This window comes from Pteropus medius, unplaced genomic scaffold (assembly GCF_902729225.1).
Source record: "Pteropus medius unplaced genomic scaffold, Ma_sr-lr_union100, whole genome shotgun sequence".
NCBI classification, from domain to species: Eukaryota; Metazoa; Chordata; class Mammalia; order Chiroptera; family Pteropodidae; genus Pteropus; species Pteropus medius.
The window spans coordinates 5,678,856-5,698,516 of NW_024343733.1; the positions used below are offsets into that span (position 1 = coordinate 5,678,856).

Here is a 19,661-nt window from a genome sequence, read left to right on the forward strand (position 1 = left end):
ATCATAGGATGTGGAATTACAGCTCCTCTCAATTTCCTTCTTCTTGCTTACTATGCACACGGGTGGAATAAGAAAAACTATACACTTTCTTTTAATTAAAAATTACTTTGCAGTTCTTCAAAAAAAATGAGGACACTCATTACATACTGACATGGAGTGATTTCCAAGTCTAGACAGCACATGCTACCATTTGTATAAAAAAGGTAGAGAACTAACACATAAAAGATATTTACTTTTTAAAAAAAAATAAAATGTCAAGGATACACAGAAGTTAATAAAGTTGATTCTCTATGGCCAGGAAACTGGGTGGCCAAAGATCAAAGCAGGGGTATAATTTTCAGTGTAGATCCTCTTGGACCTTTTATTTTTTAATTATATGAATGTACTTCCTATACAAAAACTATTTTCCTAAATCAGGAAGTGACTAACAGTTGTAGCTCATTAATAGGATGTTGTGATTTGTGAGTCAAAGACTTTTCAAATCACCAATTAGCAGCAGACGCCCTTAAGGCAACACAAAATTTTAAACATACATTTAAATTTAAAGATCAACCATTCCCTCTCTGCTAGGATAGAAACCAGTAGTTTCTGTGTCTCCTGGAGGGGGAGTAGAGCCAAGTACACTGTACTAGAGCTTCCCAGCTGCTGCTTAATAAGAGAAAACCTCTGAGAGAGCACCAATTACCCAATCAGCTATAATTACACCTAATATCACAGCTCCACAACCATCAGTGCTCTGTCTCCGCAAATCTCCCACTTCCTCCCATTTCTCAAGCCTTCCACACCCTACAGGAATGAATTCACTCCCATGAGATCCAAGCTCTTGGCCAGATCACTGGTCCAGATTTCTGCAAAGTTGACTGGTCAAAACACCATGTAGTGAGGAAAGCATCTTCTCTGAAGACCCTTCGGAGAGACTCGACCCCAATCTTGAGTTCAACTAAGGGAGTGGTAACTCACCATCCTCTGAAGCCATAAGCAAGAACTTCTCGGAAGTGAAAATCTGCTTCTTCTCATCCACAATCAGCTGCCAGAAACTGCTCAATCTGGCCTCTGCAAGAAACAGAATTTTCATACCACGGCACAACTCACCATGTTCACCAGGGCTGGTCCCCTCCATCCTGACGCTGCCAGGGCTGGCTCTGCTGACAGGCTCTCCAGTGTAGAGACAGGTCACTGCCAGGCTCTCTGTCCTCCTCTGTCCTGAGTCCATCTAGTATCATCGCCCACATGAAAACCTTCAGTGGTTTTCTGCTGCCCACAGAAGCCAAAGAATGCTGTTCCCACTGATTCCCACCTAGTCCAGCGCCAGGTTGAAAGACCTGAACTCACACATGGTGCTTTCCTTGACCTTCCATGACTGGGGCTGGTCTGAACTTACACTGGGAGGTTCCCTTCCAGCTGGTGAAATCCATCCTAGCCCTCTGAGCCCTAGTTCAAATGCTCCTTCCTTCATGAAGCCTTTCCTGAGACCCAGCCCCTAAACTACCTCCTTCAAAAGTGCTCTAATGCCACATTTGCCTTAAACGACAAATGTGTTTTTGCATCTCCTTGCTCCTACTATAGAGCAAAGCAACCTGAAATTTGCTGAAGCAAGGTCAAGTTCATCTTTGCACCCCCATTCCCAAGGTAGTCCAGTGCCTTGGCAATTACACAGATGGCATACAATAATATATGAAAAGAGCTGAACTCCTTTTCTAACCACAGGAATAAGTCAGCTATATCCACATACATACAGAGTAGGAGACGTACTAAAGAAAGTATGGAATATCATGCAGCCACAAAAAAGGATGAGAAAGTTCTTTGTTGTACTGATGCAGAATCTTTTTCAAGTTACGTTTAGTACATAACATGGCATATGTAGAATGTTACCCAGCATGTTTGGTTGATGACGCATTGACTATCTCTGGACACAAAACTGGTAACACTGTCTGAGGAGAGAAGGTAGTGACTAGAAGGCAGGCTGGCTGAGGGGAAGCTTCTCATGTTATACCCTACAGAAATATAACCAATTTTTAAGTCTCACTACCACACCCAGGTCAGTCTGGACATTATCTACAAGTCTCCGTCCCAGAGCACTGGAGCAACAGGGAGAAGGAGGGCAGTGACAGAGCCCCTGCTGCATTCCCATCATCCAGTGCGACACTGAGGCTCATCCCTGCAGAGGACAAGCGGCCTTGTGGCTAGATGAGTATAGTTAAGTGGCCAAGCTGATCCTGTAAAATCCTAAACATCAAGACACTTCTCCCAAGGACACTGAGGCCCTTGTCTGCTACCATCCTGGACATCTCTGGACTCTTACCAGCCTGGGAGTCAGCCACCGAAAGCTTCGAGAGCAGTAGGGCTGCAGCAACACCTTCGGTGACTGTGGGAACCTGAGTGCTTTGGGAGGCTGCCTTCTCCACTGTCTGGATGAGCAAGGGAAGTAAGTCCAGGGCCTGCAATAGCGTGTCACCTGTGAAGAGAGGACCAGCACCTTATAGAACACCCTGATCCTTGGGAATGACAAGATTGCTTGAGAAAGGACCTACCCACCCAAGTCTGAACTGGCCAGCTAAAACCATTCAGTTACCCTGTGAAATAATCATGAAGAAGTGGAAACAGAATCTGGGCTTAAACGCTATAACCATCAAATTAGAACTAGAAGGATCCTTACTAATCCAATAGTATAGCTATTCATTCGATGCAGCAGAAATCAGACCGAGAGGCTGAGTTGCCCAAGGCCACACAGCTGGTTTAGGAGAGAGCCAAGGCCAACCTCAAGTCTACCAATTTATTACTGGGGCTCTTCCCCACACCAGATGACCTCTGGACCCAAATTCTAAAATCAGAATCAATCTGCTGACCTATGAACTAAATCTACTTTTTTAAAAAAGGAGAAACCTGTTAAACTACAGCTAAACCTGTTTTCTTAACTACTGAACTGGTACATCGGAACATTTCACAACAAAACACGTATTTCATGCGGATGATATCGTGGATTTACAGCTAAGAAATGTTTATTTGAAAAGTTTATTTTTATTATGTTTATTTTAAAAGCATCAAGCATAACTAGTTCAAGCCAAAGAGATTAGGTTAAACCAAGTCTCTGCTATCTAGAACTCAACCTAAAATCAAGGTTGATCAATGCAGCAAAATTGCAAACTGTTATATGAGTACAAGACTGTACAGAAGGATGTCCCCTCTGTAGAGACAGTTCTGGAATCTCCCAAACATTTCTTTACAGTTCATTGTAAGTTTAAACTTTTTAAAAAGAAATACAAGTCTATCTCAAAGACGAATATTACTATTAGAGACTGTTACCTTGAGATCAAGCTCCTATACAGATTTCAAAATTTCTCCTAGCTGCTTGGGAAGGAGGCAGATGACCACGCCCAAATGACAGGTTAGCACTGAAGCAAAGACAGTGGTTGTTTTTTAAGAGATCCAGCATAAAACGTATATGATGTTGGACCTTTTAAGTCAGTCCTATTTATTTCTCCACGATTTCAGATAATATAGTGACAGGTTCTAGTTCTGGGTCCTCTTAAAACAAAGCTTTGTCCTTTGAAGGTCTGATGAGGGGAAGAAGCTAGAATCTTGTGAAGATTGGGCTCTGATTCTAGGCTTTATGGATGACTAAGCAAGATGCTCTGAGAGGCTCGGGAGGAAATAATGCAAAATAAGCTGGAGCAAAAGGGAAAGTCTAGAAGAGCAATGATGCCCTGAATACTCAGTCACCTCTGAGGGGCAGGCATCTCACCTCGGAAGCAGGCCAGCATACACTGCAGGTAGGCATGCCGCACTGCGGAGGTGGAGGTTTTAAGGCTGAAGGCTTTCTTGAACCATTCGGTGAGCTTCTTGGGCACTTCTGTGGTGAACCGATTACACCAGAGAGCCAGGACAGAGACAGCGTGCACCAAGGTGCCTTCGTGAACTAGGGCAAGCAGCAGAAGTCCAGTCAGTGCGATGTCTTAGATCCATGCACGAAAACAAGCATGAGTACAAGGGAAAGGGAGCAGTGATGCTTTGGGGGAGGTGTAGCTTCAGAAGGGGTTCCTGGCAGGCTCCAATTGTGAAACCTAGGGACAAGGATGGGCCCAGGCTGCATCCTCACCACTCTGCCCCGAATTACCTTCTTGCTGGAGGAATGGGATGAAGAGCTCAGCCACAGTCCCATTCAGGACTTGACTGGAAGGCCCAGACACCACGTGATGACTGATGCTCCCGATCCCTGGAAGGCAGGAGAGCCCCTGCTCAGCCCGTCAGCTCAAAGCCACCACCACACGAGTCTTCCTGCCACTGCCCACTTCCCCAGCAGCCATGCCTCTCCTCTGACCATCACCAACCCTCCCCAATTCTCCCTCCCTCTGATTTTTACAGAAGCCAGGCCTCCTGCTAGACTTAAACAGGGCTCGCATGCCAAGCAGGAGGCAGCAGAGTCCCAGGGGCCAGGCTGGGATGTCCATGACTGTCAGAGGAATCGAGATCCAAAGACGGACTTGCCTTACCTAAGAGTTACATTACACCTCATCTCCTACCACACCTCCCATTGCTTGTGGAGAAATTCTGTACCTGAGAGGACACTGATCTTCTGGGCTACAACGGTTAGTTTTCCCTCCGAGCCTGAGAGGAGAAACAGCAAAGATTCAAAACTCGTATCTGCCACATTTCCCAAGAGGGTGAATAATGGAGTCATGTGTGTGACATCAAGATAGTTTCTGATTCCAGAAGTAGCCTTTCTACTAAGAAGCTGGTTTAAAATGATACTTACTAAGTTTTTTTCCTGACTAAAAAAGTAATATGTTCTTACAGAAAATCTGAGAAACAAAAAAACATAAAAAAAACATTTAAAAAACACCCATGGTCCTGCCACCAAAGACATTTCTAACATTTTGGTATACTTCTCTCTAGTTTTTTTTTCACTATGCCTACAATAATGTATACACTTAAAAAAATAAAACCAAGATTACCCCATCTACATTGCTCTGCATGTGCTTCAGTTACTGCGCACATCCTACCTTGAGCATCCTCCTGGCCACATGGTCTTACCACCAGCAGACTCGGAGCATCAAGTCCCAGTCAGGTCCCGATGCATGAGTGCTGAGGGCCACACCACAACCATCCCCACAGCCATGAAGGCCTGCTCACCTCCAAGGATAGCGAACAGGTGCCTGGTCAGGGCTTCTGTCGCAGAAGAGTCACTGCACTGGCGGGCCAGGTTCCGCAGCGCCAGCACGGCTTCGTCCATCAGGCGGGTACTGTTGGATTTCAGCTGACCTGGACACACCGACAGCCGCTGCTCAGAAGCCGCTGAGAGCTAAGTACGTAGGCTTTCACCTTTGTCTTTTCCATGCTCCCAACTCTTCCATCCTAGCTCTATGTTCTCATCATAAAGGGTCTCAGGGAACAAACTATGCAAATGTAGTTTATGTAGAGGATACTCACTAGCCAGTCCTTTCACGATGTCCAGGGCATACTGGCTGAGGTCGAGAGTCACTGATGCCAGCAGACTGGAAATAGCTAAGTGGGACAGAAAGCACCGACCACGTCAGTCTCAGGTGGAATACTCATTTTTGTCCTACTGCCCACAAATGCCGTCAGGCCCACTGTCTAGCCACACAAAACCGTGACTACTCTTCATCTCTATATGGTCACGAATGGTCGCATCTTTGTCCCAAAGCTCTGCTGCAAAGCTGTGCACTGCCCCATCCCAATCAGGAAAAAATTGTCCCTCTAACATTCCATCTACACCTTTTACCAAGATAAATAAGAACAGAGCTCACCCCTCATATCCTATGGTTTCAAGCACCACCCCCACGCCAAGTTTAAACTATCTAGAGCAGAAGTTAACTTGAAAGGTCTCCAGAAGGCCCTTGGACCTCTAAAACTATATGCAATATTCTAAGCTGATATATACTTTTGTGCATTCTTCTAGCAAGAGGGCCCATGACTTCCAACATATTCTAAAAGAGTCCCTGATCTCTCTCCCAATGAGATAAACAGTGACTACATCTCTTACCCCCACCCTCAATGCTTCCTACTGCCAATATCGAGGATGCTGCTTATCAGGCAACTCATCTCCCTCCCACTGTCCCACTCGGCAGCAACCTACTTTCGATAACATTCTCTGGACTCCTCAGTAAGGACTTCTGGATGGAGGGCAGGATCAGATCCTTAAATTCCGAGTGGGACATGTATCGGAGCAGGGGGGCACAGTTATCCTACAAAGAGAAAAGAGTCAGGCCCCCAGCCCTCCTGGGAACGGAGTAAGAATAAAGGACAGTTCTTAATCACAGAATTTAACCATGGGATTGAGCTTGTCCAAGTGAGTAGGCCCCACTTCTCACTCACCAATAGATACTTCTGAGGCTTTACTTTGCTCATCAGGATGTTCTTCATATAAAAATCCAGCAGGGCACTCTAGAGAATACACAGACCTGGTTAGACCCTGACATTCTGAAGCATCTCATCCCTGGCCTAAGAGATCTATCTGGTGGGAGTGCCTCCAAAAAATACGTATCAGTGACCCAAATTCCACAGTGTCAAGCACAGAGGTCCCATTGATTATGCCATTCCCATTTAAAAACCTTCCATGGCTTTCCATCACCCCTAGGTCAAGTCCAAAGTCCTTGGCACAGCTCACAAGGCCCACCTGCTACCTGGCCAGCTGCCTCTCACACCTCTAACGCACCCGCGCCACTCCAACCCCACTTGCCTCCTGTACATTCCTACCCAAAATGCTCTTCCTCACCTCTTGACCTTGCTAACACCTACTCACCCCTTAAGTTCTTTCATTAGAGATGTGTGCTCTGACCTATGACATTCAGAGTATCATGGCTTCTTGCACTTGTCTTTTGTAATGCTTATCACAGATATAATTAGGGAAGGGATCACAGCTCCCTTCCCTTGCTCACTACTGCAACCCCAGTACCTAACACAGTGCTTGGCACATGGCAGCTGCACAACTATGTGAGAATAAATGACTGCATGAACAGGTGAACTATCATCTCAGTAACTATGCCAGGATTCACCCCAAGCTAGAGCCACTCTGTGTCTCTGTGGAGTGAAAGCTTTCCAACTCCTCAAAATTCATATATTATGACGAAAGGCCAGAGTCTCAAGTGAGAAAATCAATAAGCTTCAGATGAGGCTGGCAGCTGGGACCACCAGGGCAAAACCAGTCCCCCTTCACTCTTCCCGTGAGTCCACTTGCCTTGTGCTGGTTGACCACATCCATCTCCTTGTGGTTCGTGCAGAACTGCACCAGCAGCCCCAGCATGCCCGCATAGTTCTGGTTGGGTTCTAGGCTGAAGATGGCTGACAAGTACTGTTCCACAAGCCCGGGGTTCTGAGGAAGAAAGTGTAAAGCAGGTGTATCAGATGGCAGTGGGGGATAGTGTGCAAGAAGCAATGCCCACCACGCCCTGCTGCCTCCTGTCACCTCTCTCCACAGCTTTGTGAGCTTCTTCACAGCACCATCCACAGCATGCTTGTGGGAACCGCCCAGCACCTCCAGCAGGAGCAGACACTGCACCTCCACCTACCAGGATCAGGAAAGGCTCAAATCAGGACATGAACTGGGACTGAAGGTCCCATGGCCTTCATAGCCTATCCAAGACCTCTGTCAGGCCCACCAGAACCAGAATTCACCTCCACTAGGCCCCTCCCACTCAACTCCAGCCAGACCCTCTTCCCTCCACCCCCGACACTTAGACCGTCCTATAATTACATCTGAGCACGCAAGTGTTTCATTAACAAATATTTGTTCAGCACCTCCTATGAGTCAAACAATGAAAACACATGGGGAACAAGACAGACATGGATCCTGCTTTCATGTACCTTATAGCCCAGAAAAAAAGGATATTAAACAAATAAACACACGAATGAATATACAATTCCAGAGAAGTTAAGTGCCATGCAGGAAAATGACAAACGTCCTCTTTAATGTATTTCTTTAGATGCTTTGACTTGTCCTTCATTAATTCTACAAATACTTACTGAGCACTGACTAAACGGTAGGCACTACGTTAGGCACTGTGGGTACAGAAGATCAGCAAGATGAGCCCGCCTATGTGGAGCTCACTGTTCAACCCAGAGTGAAGCGCATAGTAGGTGCTCAACCAAAAAATCTCAGACTTATGTGCCACAAACACCCAAGGTCACTGGTGAACAGTGTCAGCTGCCATCCTGAGAAAAAGGGCATGCTTAAGAAGTCTGCTGAATTCCACGTGCATGTGTACAAAATGGCATATATTATTCAATGCAACACTTTTTATAACAATAAAAACTGTAAACAATATAAATGCCCATCAGCAGAGGAGTGGCTATATATACTGCAGTACATCCACTCAAAAGATTAGTAACCAGTCACAGAGAACAAGAAATTCGAGAAATTCTAAGAACAGACTCTGTAACAAATTCCAAGACTGGTTAAAGAAACAAGGTGAAAGAAAAAAGGATGTGATACTGTAGCATTTGTATATAAAAAAAAACCTACTTGGTTATTTATACAGAGAATATATCTACACACATAAGAAACTAGTAACAGAGGGGTCCTAGGTGGCTAGGGACAGGGGTGGGAATGAAACCAGTATATCCTTTATACCTATTGAATTCTGAACCATTTATTTTTTAATTAAAATAATTTTTAATTTCAATTTTAGTTAAAGTAATAAGCTTGCTGATATTACATTCAGAACTATACTGCTGCTTCTTTTCCTGGAATGTTCTAACCCTTGATCTGGGCTTGGTTTGTTTTCTCATATCCCTCTGGTCTCTGCTCAAATATCTCCACTGAGAGGCCTTCCTCCCATGTCACCCACCCCACTCTCTCTATCCTACTACCTGCTTCTCTGCCACATGACTTCATGTCTCATTATTTATTTGTGGACCTGTTTGTCGTCCACCTCCTCCACAAGAGTGTAAGCACCATGACAGCAAGGTCCTCTGTTTGGTTCTCCGCTGTAGGCTCAGTGCCTGGCTCATAGAAGGCCCTCAACCGATACCTGAGAGACTGAATGAACTACAACTTATGTGTATGGTTAACATCAGCAATGAGCAAAGGATTCAAGACAAAGAAAAAATAAATATGGTCTCAAGCTCCTGACACATTCAGTCCCATAAATACAACACTCTGGGGCTGACCCCTCCCACTCACTAACCCATAGGCAAACATACCTCGGGTAATGTTTACAAGAATTCACTGGAGATGAGCTAATGAGGGAGCCCGTGGTGAACCATCTTATAAGGAGGCCTTCTGTTAACAATGAAACTCACATTCTGAAGAGTGTTCCATTCTAGCATATCCACTACCTGTGAAGTTTCAGTGTTCTTATCTTTTAATCGATCACCAGTGGCCATTCCATGGTCATCCCCAGAAGTATGCTGGATAAATCCAGCTCCCAAGGACAAGGCCATCAATATGGCTAACCACCTGGCTGCTTCGGGGAGAGATGCTTTTGGTTTTCTGAGGCCACTCTCATTTACCTGCACAGCCCTCTCTAAGTTTCTAAAGCCTTCTCACACCTTGTCTGAGCCCATCTTCGTGGCAACTCTTTAAAATGGATGGGATGGATGATACTTTTTCCCATATGACAGATGAGGAAACAGGCTCAGAAGTTAAGTAATCAGACAACTCTCATTGCCAAAAACAGATCCACGCCAAGCTCCTCAGACTCCTTTTGACTAAACGGTGGGACCATTCCCCTTGTCCTCTACCAAGTGTATCTAGACATTCAAAAGAACTGCCGAACCTGGCCAACTGGGCCATTTCCAATCTGTGAAAGGCAAGGCAGGGAATATGGAAGGAGCAGGTAAAGAAAGGAAGGAGAGAATTTAAGGACTGAAACACATGGCAAGAATTCTATTCCATTCGCCCGTTCAATGCTGAAATCCAAGTACAGGGAAAGGACTGATCAGCCAAAAAAAAGCCCCAGAATGATTTACATCACTGTATTTTATGGATTACTTGTTTTCTGGCTATCTTCCCCTCTCTGGCCTGTCATGTCTTCCACATACACCACAAAGGCAGAAACCACATTTCTCTTGCTCGTCACCATATTTCCAGTGCCTATCCTCATGCCTGACAGAGTGGCTCAAAGATAGTTGATAAATAGATGAATGTGATTATGTTGCATTCATGCTCATCTATCAAAGTCACAAACTTCAAGACAATTCAAAGTGCCTGGTCGCCTGGCACTGAGAAAAGCTCTTGGCATAGAGAAGGTGCTTGAACATGCCCGATTCTGTACAGAGAGCTGACCATCGCTATTCTGAAGACCTGAGGAACCTACCAGTTTGTTCCAGATGTCTCCTTGCCGCTTGGCTCTCAAGGGAAAGACAATGCGCACCAGAAGGCAGGTCCAGGACAGGGCCAGCAAGGCCGCCGAACCGCTGCTCTTACTGCAGAAGGGAGGGGAGGGCAGGCAAGAGGTGAGTGAAGAAGAGCAGCCTCCAGCTAAAGGAAAAATGGTCACCGCAAGGATATTTGGTATGTAGGGCCCTCCGTTGACCTGGTCAGAACTTGAAACCGGCTTCCCAGTAATCATCTGTGACAATTCAACACAAGGAGTGCAGGCCTCATCAGCCAAACTGCCATCTCTTAGCACTCACAACTATAAAAACAAAAAGATGGTTTCTCCCATTCATTGCCTGGTGGGCATCTGGTTTCCCCTCAAAATGGCCTGCCATCTTGGCTCCTTCATCCATTCAGAAGACAGACTGCTGGTGCCATTCAGAGTTGCAAAAGGAAAGACAGGCATGCTCACGCTTGCTCAACACAACTTACCTGCACCAGATTCTCCCGAGTAGGACTCCACCAACACCCACCACCTTTAAATCTTACCTGGGGACACCTGCTTTGGAGCCAATGCCTGAAGACTGCAGAGTGTGCAGAAGGTTCTTAGCAGTGGCTTCTGGCTGGGCCTCAGCCAACTGCTGGATGGCTGCCTGCAGGGCCCTGCGGGAAGCTGCATCTCTAAGGGGAGGAATGAAGGGAAAATGTGAACATGTGGACATGGCGCAGGGCAACGTATCTTAGGCCAAGTGCTGGTCTTCTCAGAAAAATCGGGCTGTACTGTATTCCAGAGGACTATAGATGATGGGATTAGGAAATAACTAGATCAATCTACCACCTCCAGGAATTCTGGAAGTAACTAAAAAGGGCAATGAGACACTAAGGCTGTAAAGGCAACACTTACATTTATGGAACACTAACTATGGGCATCCAACTAGGCCAAGTGCTTTTACATGCATGACTGATGACAGCATACAGACAGCACTCACGGGGTGGCAGGCACTGTTCTGACACTTTATACTTACTAACAACCACCTATCATTCCCAGTCTGCAGATGAGGAAACCGAGGCAAAGAAAGATTAAGTAACTTGTCCAGGATCCAACAGCTAGGATGTGACGCAGCCCAGATTTGGACCCAGACAGTCAGGCCCCAAAGCCTGAGCTCTAACCACCTCTCTGCAGTGTTCCTGACACTGGGCCTTTGGTTGGGAATCACCTGTATCGATGCAGAGTCAAGCAGAATAACTTGCAGAGCCCTTTCACTGCTCCCTCTGGCAGATCTGAAACCAAAAATTACACAGAGATTAATTTTAAAAAAACTATTTTGTGAGTATCTGCTTGAGCCAGGCATTCTGTCAGACATGATCTCTGCCCACTGGACACTCCCTGTGTGTTTGACAGAGAATTCCCAAAAGGAAAAAGTGATGACAAAATGGGACTCTAGAAAAACACCTGATACAGAAAAGCTCTCAGGTGGACATTTGTTAAGTGAATGAAACTAAAGTAATACAAGTGGCCTCAAAATTTAACATGCTATTAAGTGGAGGTGCTAGCGTGTTAGAACTATTCTGTTTCTTGATCTAGATGCTGGTTACATGGGTGTGTTTAGTTTGCAGTCATACAGCGGGCTGTTCACTTATGATATATGCACTTTTCTTTACGTATATTGTAATAAATGGTTTTAAAACCTAGGACAAAAATTAAAGTACTGTGAGGGATCAGAAAAAGAACACCTGTACTCAGAGCAGTTTCTGAAGGTTTTTAGGACGCAAGTGCTTGGCCTAACAGATTAAAGGCTATGGAAAAATGGAAAGAGAGGGATGTGCAAGTCAAATGCATTAACATGGGCAAAAATGCAGAAGTAAGAATGCGTAATGCCTATTCAAGACATATGAGGAGGAAGAAAGGAGGAGAAATAGTAACTCCCAACACTTCATCAGTGCCATGAGTGCCAGGCCCTGCTCTAGGCATTCCCACACATTAACTCATTTAATCTCCACAAGGTAAGTACTGTGATTGAGCCCATTTTACGACAAAGAAACCGAGGCACAGGAAATCAAGCAGGCCAGCCGAGTGAAAAAGAAACTCTGGTTGAACAACACTGCTCAGTAATGGAAAGCCAACCTGTGACAGGTTGTGTGTGCCGGAATGAGGCATGCAGACGAAAGTGGGAAGGGACTGAGGAGGGGAAATGTCAGCTGCAGTGGAAGACACACTGACATGAGCGGCACTAACAGCAGGAGGCCCATGAAGGGCTGGCACAGTGCCTCACACTTCAGGCACCCAATGATGGAGGGGAAATGAAGGAGGGGCAGGGACCCAGTTCTCCCAGGGCCCGGAACACTTCTTTGGTCCATTAGATATGGGGCTATTTCGGTAATCAAGGAAAAAAGTGACTGGAGCAGAGACAGTTTGGAGTTAAGAGAACAGTAATAACAACAGCTAATGTATACCAGGAGCTGACCATAGCCAGGCACTGTGCTAAGCACTGTCCATACATGTTCTCACTTACTCCTCACACCAACCCTGTGAGGGAGGCACTACTGCTATCCTCATGTTCAAAGCAAGGAGTCAGGCTCAGACAGGTTAAGTGGCTTGAACCGGGTCACGCGGCCTGTAAGTGGCACAGCCATGGCTAGAACACAAGCCCGTCTGAGCCCCGAGCCGAGCCCTTCATCACTGACTGCTACACTAGAGGCCTGTGACTAGAGAGATGAGGCACAGGAGATGCTGCATCAGCGTCCAAGGGTTCAAGTACATGAACGCAGGACTGAGGTGAGCCTCCGAGGCCTCCACGCCAGGCTGGGCTGAGCCATGCTGATCATGTGCACGTAGGATTAGACAGATCTAAGAAAGTCTTCAACTCCGCAGCCTGGCTGAATATATCTGCCCCCACCTTTGGTTAACTCACTTGGTTTTCTGCTACACCAACAAAAGGAGAGGCCAGAATAATAATCACTATGCAATGGCCCCTGCTTACTCGGAATATTATAAAACTGAGAACTAACAATTTCATGAGGGGGTAATTAACTTCCCACCATCACCCTGTACACCAAAGGCTACATTTTACAAATGTAATTCACCCTGAATTGTAGAATTTCAGGGAGACTGAAGAGTAAAATAAAATCTCCCTGAAAAGGTCTTGAGTAGTTTATAAACTTCACCCATACACATCAAACTCCTTACTCCATAAAATGGGGGTAAGTGTAGTATTCAGCAGTCATTTAGCAGGGAGAGTCGACCATTATGGTTCGTGTGTATACAGCTAGTAACTTGTCACACAGCAGCCTTTTCTAACTAGAATCCTGCTGAGAAAAGTGACCAAAAAGATTTTTGAAGGCGCCATAAAAGTCATACAGTAAAGCATTAATATAGAGGAGAATCTCTTAGAAGCTCACAATGAGCAATTCATTTCATTTTCAAACAACTTTAACAAGCTTGGGTATGTTACCAGGCGACAGGAGATCAGATGCAGCAAAGGAGAACCTGGGTGAGTTATAAAAAGCAGGCTCCTGATCAATAAGAAGTGAAAGCTGACAGAAAGACACAACTCTATACAGCCATGGTTCTCTAACTTCAGCAAACAAGGCTTGTCAAAACATAGATGCTGGGCTCCAGTCCCAGGATTTCTGAATCTGAGTTGCTGGGGTGGAGCTGGAATTTGTATGTTAAGTTCTGAGGTGATGCTGATGCTACTGGCCTAGCAGCCATACTTTGAGAACCAATGCTATGTAGCAAAAACACACCAAGAGGAAACCTGAAAACTAATTAGGATGTATTACATGAAGGCAAACTAGTCTTATATACCCTAATAGCCCCAGTTATGGTACAAAATCAGGATGACTATATGGAAAACGTGGGATTAAAGAAAGCTTAATAAAGTTAAAACGCCTTCCTAGAATATGTTGTGAATCTTCCAGAAGGCATTGGAAAATGTGACATCTCTCAGACTTTTCTGACCTTGGAATCCTTTACTAGACAATCGCCCGTTACCATCTTGCTGACTTCTATGGAACAAAGACTGGGAAAAATGGTGCCCCGAGTCATAAGGGAAATGTTTTTGCATCCAGTAAATTACTTAAGAAAGACTGTTGGTATCTTTGAGAACTGTTTCCAATCAAAATGGTGAAAACTATAAAAAGCTTTGGCACCTAAATGGATAAACTCTCTACTAATCCAACTGTTTCAATGAAGATTATAACAAGCAAATACAGAATGTAAAGGCAGAAGTTGTTGCAAGGAGTGGAAAAGAAGGCCATGGTTCTAAACAGAAAACAATTCATTTTGAAACGGAATCGTCTCTAGGCCATATGGATGGAAAATAAATACCTTTTCCAGAAACACATTTCCCCAGTTCACTGAGGATTTCTCTCCTCTCCTTCACACTGGCTGTTGTCACCTTCCCTGCAAAACGCTTTAGTGTCTCAGAAACCTGTGAAGACAAAGCCCACAGAGAAAATTTCATCAGTCAGACTACAAAACAATGAGTGTGCATGTCCTGGGGAAGGGAGACGCAGAATTCAGTGAAGAGCTCTCTAACCCAGGGTTTTTCAGCCTCCACCCTACTGACACTTGGGGCCAGATAACTCTTTGTTGTCGGGGGTTAGCTTTATACATTGAAAGATTTTTGAGCCGTGCTCCTGGACATTACCTACGAGATGCCAGTAGCAGCCCTCTGGAAACTCCTCCTATCCCAGTTGTAACAATCCAAATTGTCTCCAAATGTTGTCAGATGCGGGGGAGTGGGGAGGGCAAAATCACCCCTAGTTGAGATGTACTGCTTTAACCCAACCAGTCAACTGGTCAATATACATTACTTATACTTGGACAAAAAGAGGCAAGACAAAAGGCAAACACCTCAGGACAGAAAAAAAAGCATTCAGGATCATATAAATTCTAGTGAAGACCTACTATGTGCTGCATATGTCCCCTTTATACTAACTCATGTAAACCTCCCACAAGGGGAATGTCAGTACCCTGGCAAGTCGATAGCGAAGCATAACGACAGTGGCTAAAGGATGAAGAAAAGTTAAGAGACTGAATCCCAGCTCTGCCTCTTACTAGCTACGGACATTCAGTCCAATTATGTCATCTCCTCGATCTTCAGTTTCCCCATCTATACAATGCAGATAACATCACCTACCTCATGAATGTTATGGCTCATATGACTACATACATGTGAGATCACGTCTGTAGAACATTTACTCTCATTCCAAGCACAAAGTCAGCCACTACTATCAACCAGCCTTTGAGGTAGGCAGCAGTGTGCCCAATTTACAGACGACAATGGAGAAGGAACTAACTCCAAGAGGGGAAGCCACTGCTCGACTGGAGTTGAGAGCCACAGCACCTGCATTTTTTAAACTAAAACCGAAACCAACAAGTCTATAAACTGATGCTTAACAAGCCCTTGGCTTTCAACCACCATCCCAGTTACCACAGCTGCATCCCCTGCACAGAGAGGGCAATTTGCAAATATTCCTGAATCTGCTCCTGAGCAATAGTCTATAAGCTACAAAGTGGGCAGGTCGTGGATACATGAGTGAAGCAGGGCATAATAAGACCCAAGTAACTAACACTGGTGTCGTCATCTTTTTCTTTTGAGTGTAATTCAGACAGGCCTTATTAGTAAAGTAAGATTCAAGGGTGCACAGAGAAATAAAATAATGTTTTTCTTACACTTAAATCCCTACTATAATTCTATTGGCAATGAATGAACTCACGTCTAAAACTGTCTTCTATATAAATGATTTAATGGTATCTTGTGTCTTTACAGTCACACGTGCATGTAATTAGAGTCAGAGTTCTGGGAGGTTTGCTATAAAGACCAGTCCCCTTCCCTTATTCCCCAAAGGTAACCTCTTTCCCCAATTCTGGCTGATTATTTTGGTAGTTATCTCTGTATCTTTAAATAACTTGCTCGTGCTGCTATTTGTTGATTTTTCCGCTTTACTGCTTTTCCACCGTTGCTCTCTTTCCTTCTCCAACCCCACCATACGCCCTCCCCATTTGCCCAATGTTAATTCCTCGCCTTCATAATATGGGCCAGCTCAGTAGTCAGTGTTTATATTACATGTAAATGGTACTCAACTTCCGTTTAATAAACTGTGTTTACTATCCTGCACAGCTCTTTAACCCTCAAGTTAATAATTGCTCTTTCCCACCTTACCTCGATTTGACTTGTTTTACCTGTTCTAATTAGTAATCCAATCCCAAAATTTTTGCCACTTGTCTCAATCTCGATACATTTGTGCACATCAGGTATTCTACCAAATTCAGTCTTCCCAAAGAAGTCTCTCTCAACATCTTCTGAACTGCCCCAATTTGGCAAGTGATCCTTATAGTGGGAATGCAGTTTATCACTCTGAAAATGTAATCTTTCTTGTGTTTGGGTGAAGCACATCTTCTATTTTGTGAAGTCCCTGCAAGTCTGAAATGTTCTAGCTTCATACTTTACAGCTTCTCTACCATCTCTCTCTTTAAGTGTCCAGAGTTCTAAAATTTCACACGAATGTGCTTTGTCTTGAGTCTATTTGCATCCATTGTGCTGAGCATTTTTGGTCTGGAATACATCTTCCAGTTCAGGAACATTTCTTGAATTATTTTCTTGATGATTTCCTTGGATATTGGACCTCCTGCACTAGCCCTCCCAGGTATTCTGTTTTACACTCATGAGAAAGAAAATATCCAATCTTTTGCCGAGGTAAAAAAAGCTGGGGATCTGACTGCATCTGCAAATGGTTTTCAACTAATCCTCCTAGCTTAGCCTCTCCCCACTCACCCTCACTTGCAGAGGTTAGCTGATACCCCCAATTCCCACCTGTCAGAGATTCCACGACAGAAACTGGGTTGGTTCTCAGCTTTCATAAATGTTGGCTTAGAATTGATTTTCCTTGGGTCTGCTAAATCCTTTCCCACTCATCATTTTCTAGCTTCCAAAAGTTTGCTGTTGTCTGCTCCCCATTCTCCCAATCGTTGTGGGACTATTTCTTTAAACCCCTTTACTAGTTTTACTGAGATCTGAAGAGACAGTAAGAAAACATCACATATACAATCTACCTTCTACCTAGAATTCCCACACAACTGTCTTTCCACAATAATATTAAATTCCTGGCAATAGTTTCCCTCAGGAAGATGAAAGAGCTTTCTTTCGGCTTCAATTCTCTTAATTAGAAAATGAATGTTAACCACTGGAGACCCCTTCGGAACAAAACTGAGAAAGAGCACACTAAAAATCTTTAGAAAAGTCACTAGTTGGTGAGATTAGCTACAAACAGCATTAAAGTTCACAGGTTTCTCTCTAGAGTAGCATTATCCACTAGAACTTTCTGTGATGGACATGTTCTTTTGCACTGTCCAATACAGGTATTACTAGGCACATGTGGCTAAGCAAGCACTGAAATGTGGCTAGTGCAACTGAAGAACTGAATTTTTAATTTCAATAATGTTAACTAACTTGAGTAGCCATTTGGCTATTAGCCACATGGCTAGAGACCACTATACTGAGATTTTTTTTCACTTGAGTATTAATGTTAAAAATTCAACATGTGTTTCTCCAACCCCTTTAGAAATACCCAACAGACTAAGAAGCTTTCAAAATAATACAACTTGAAACAAATTATAACACAACTTGAAACAAATTACCAGCCCCTTGCACAGGACACTCTCAATAAGTACCTGGTCACTGTGGCAGCAGGGCCATCATATCATAATCGATTAATCTCCTCACCCTGGAGACCCAAGTGAGCCAAGTTGTCCTATGGACACCTGTTTCTTTTCCCCCTTAATATTGTCTTTTCACTCTAAAATACACTACAAACGAGTCTGGAACAAAAAGGTTTGCCTAAGTACTTTCCCTGAACTACAAGGTACCCCACAGGTGACAACACTCAAGGGTGACAAAACCCCTCCTAGGCAGTAACAGTATTTATCTAAGCTTGGACCTAGTAAGGCCAACCAACGGATAAGGAGCCCTACTTTATCTCATTAAATCCTCACAACAACCCTACACAATCGTATTATTTAAGCCCCATTTGATAGATGAAAAGACAGACTTGGCGAGGTTAAGCGTCTCATAAAAATGGACGAGATGGGGCTCAAACTCCGATCGGTATGAATCCAAAACCTATGCTGTAAGTTCCTGCACGTAGTAGGTGTTCCAGAAACATTCGCTGAACGCTAAGTTTAAGAAAGAGTTGGGGTTGGCTCACTGCGGGAGGGCTTTGGAGAAATAGGGCAGAGTCTCTGAAAGGTGAATTTCTGCTAAGGGTCGGGAAGGGGCCTGCCCGGCTCCGGCTGCCGAAGCCGAGGCCGGAGCTCCTGCCTCGAGCCCGGGGTCGTTCTGCGCCGCTCGGGCCGGGGTGCCGGGCCGAACTCGGAGCCGAAGCCGTGAGAAGCCGGCCCGAGACGGCCCCGGGGCCGCGCTCTCCGCAGCCGCCGCCCCACACACTCCTACGCTAGCGGCACAAGCGGTCCGGCCCCGCGGCCGCCATCCACACCCATTCGCTGGCCGCGTTGGCCCCGCAGCTGCCCGCCTCACCTGCGTGTCCGCCGCCATCCTACCGGCGCTGGCTCCGGAACCGCTTCCGGAGCGCTTCCGGGTCACAGCGCGGGCCCACGCAGCAGGGCGAGGCCAGGAGGACGCTGGGGCCAGGGCCTGGCGCCCCCGGGCGGGACGGCGGTCGCCGCAACACAGGCCAGGCTTGGAGTCCAGCAGTGAGATCGGCTCCTGGGCCCGCGCCAGGGGCCATAAAGACCTCCTCCCCAGGGCCCGCCCTTCAGCCTCGGAGTCCCGGTGCCCTTCTCAGCCTGGCCTCGTGGCAGACTAGTCTCGAGGATCCGTAACGCAGTGAGACGGCCCTGCAGCCTCCAACCCACTTGAGTCCACATGTCCAGGACGGACTCCCCCATGGGGGCCCTTCCTGAGTGAAGACTGTTGTGTCGTTTCCTAGATGGCAGGAACTTAACTAGATAAAGACAGCAAACTAGTGCTGCCTCAAAGAATTTGTAACCCAGTGATAGATGATGTAGGACGTAGGAAACAAGGGTGCATATAGCTGTCAGGGAAGGATTGAGGAGCCAAGAGGAGCCTGCCCAGGGGAAATGCTGGGTGCTCTAGGCCGAGAGCTTAAGCCAAGGCTACAGAGTAGAAGGCTGGAGTAAGGAAAGGGCCTCATATCTACGGAGGCTTGTCTGAATTTCATTTAGGGTGCACATCTGCCAACTCTATTTACAGCCTAGAGAATGGAAGCTGCAGTTTAGTTATTGGCCCTCTATTAGCAGTGGCTTTCAGACTGTTAAGCAGAGACCTCTTTACAACATATTCATTTACGTCATTACCTAGTGCAGATTTGAGGTTCGCAACTCATCCTTTCAGCAATCAGA

General features: G+C 45.5%; 1 protein-coding gene across 3 annotated transcripts in view; it reads right to left on the reverse strand.

Moving 5' to 3' along the window:
• GCN1 (GCN1 activator of EIF2AK4) overlaps positions 1-18,953 on the reverse strand; it is a 52,331-nt gene extending 33,378 nt beyond the window's left edge. For all 3 annotated transcript variants that reach the window (XM_039868294.1, XM_039868295.1, XM_039868293.1), the window contains exons 1-16: positions 18,817-18,953; positions 14,607-14,709; positions 11,494-11,557; positions 10,826-10,957; positions 10,275-10,383; positions 7,424-7,522; positions 7,196-7,330; positions 6,334-6,402; positions 6,095-6,203; positions 5,428-5,502; positions 5,131-5,259; positions 4,555-4,605; positions 4,115-4,213; positions 3,743-3,916; positions 2,303-2,455; positions 961-1,053 (exon numbers count right to left, since the gene is read on the reverse strand). In XM_039868294.1, the coding sequence (XP_039724228.1) occupies positions 961-1,053; positions 2,303-2,455; positions 3,743-3,916; positions 4,115-4,213; positions 4,555-4,605; positions 5,131-5,259; positions 5,428-5,502; positions 6,095-6,203; positions 6,334-6,402; positions 7,196-7,330; positions 7,424-7,522; positions 10,275-10,383; positions 10,826-10,957; positions 11,494-11,557; positions 14,607-14,709; positions 18,817-18,834 (1,612 nt within the window). In that variant the 5' untranslated portion in view covers positions 18,835-18,953. The remainder of the gene's footprint in view (positions 1-960; positions 1,054-2,302; positions 2,456-3,742; positions 3,917-4,114; positions 4,214-4,554; positions 4,606-5,130; positions 5,260-5,427; positions 5,503-6,094; positions 6,204-6,333; positions 6,403-7,195; positions 7,331-7,423; positions 7,523-10,274; positions 10,384-10,825; positions 10,958-11,493; positions 11,558-14,606; positions 14,710-18,816) is intronic.
• Between the last annotated feature and the right edge of the window lie 708 nt (positions 18,954-19,661).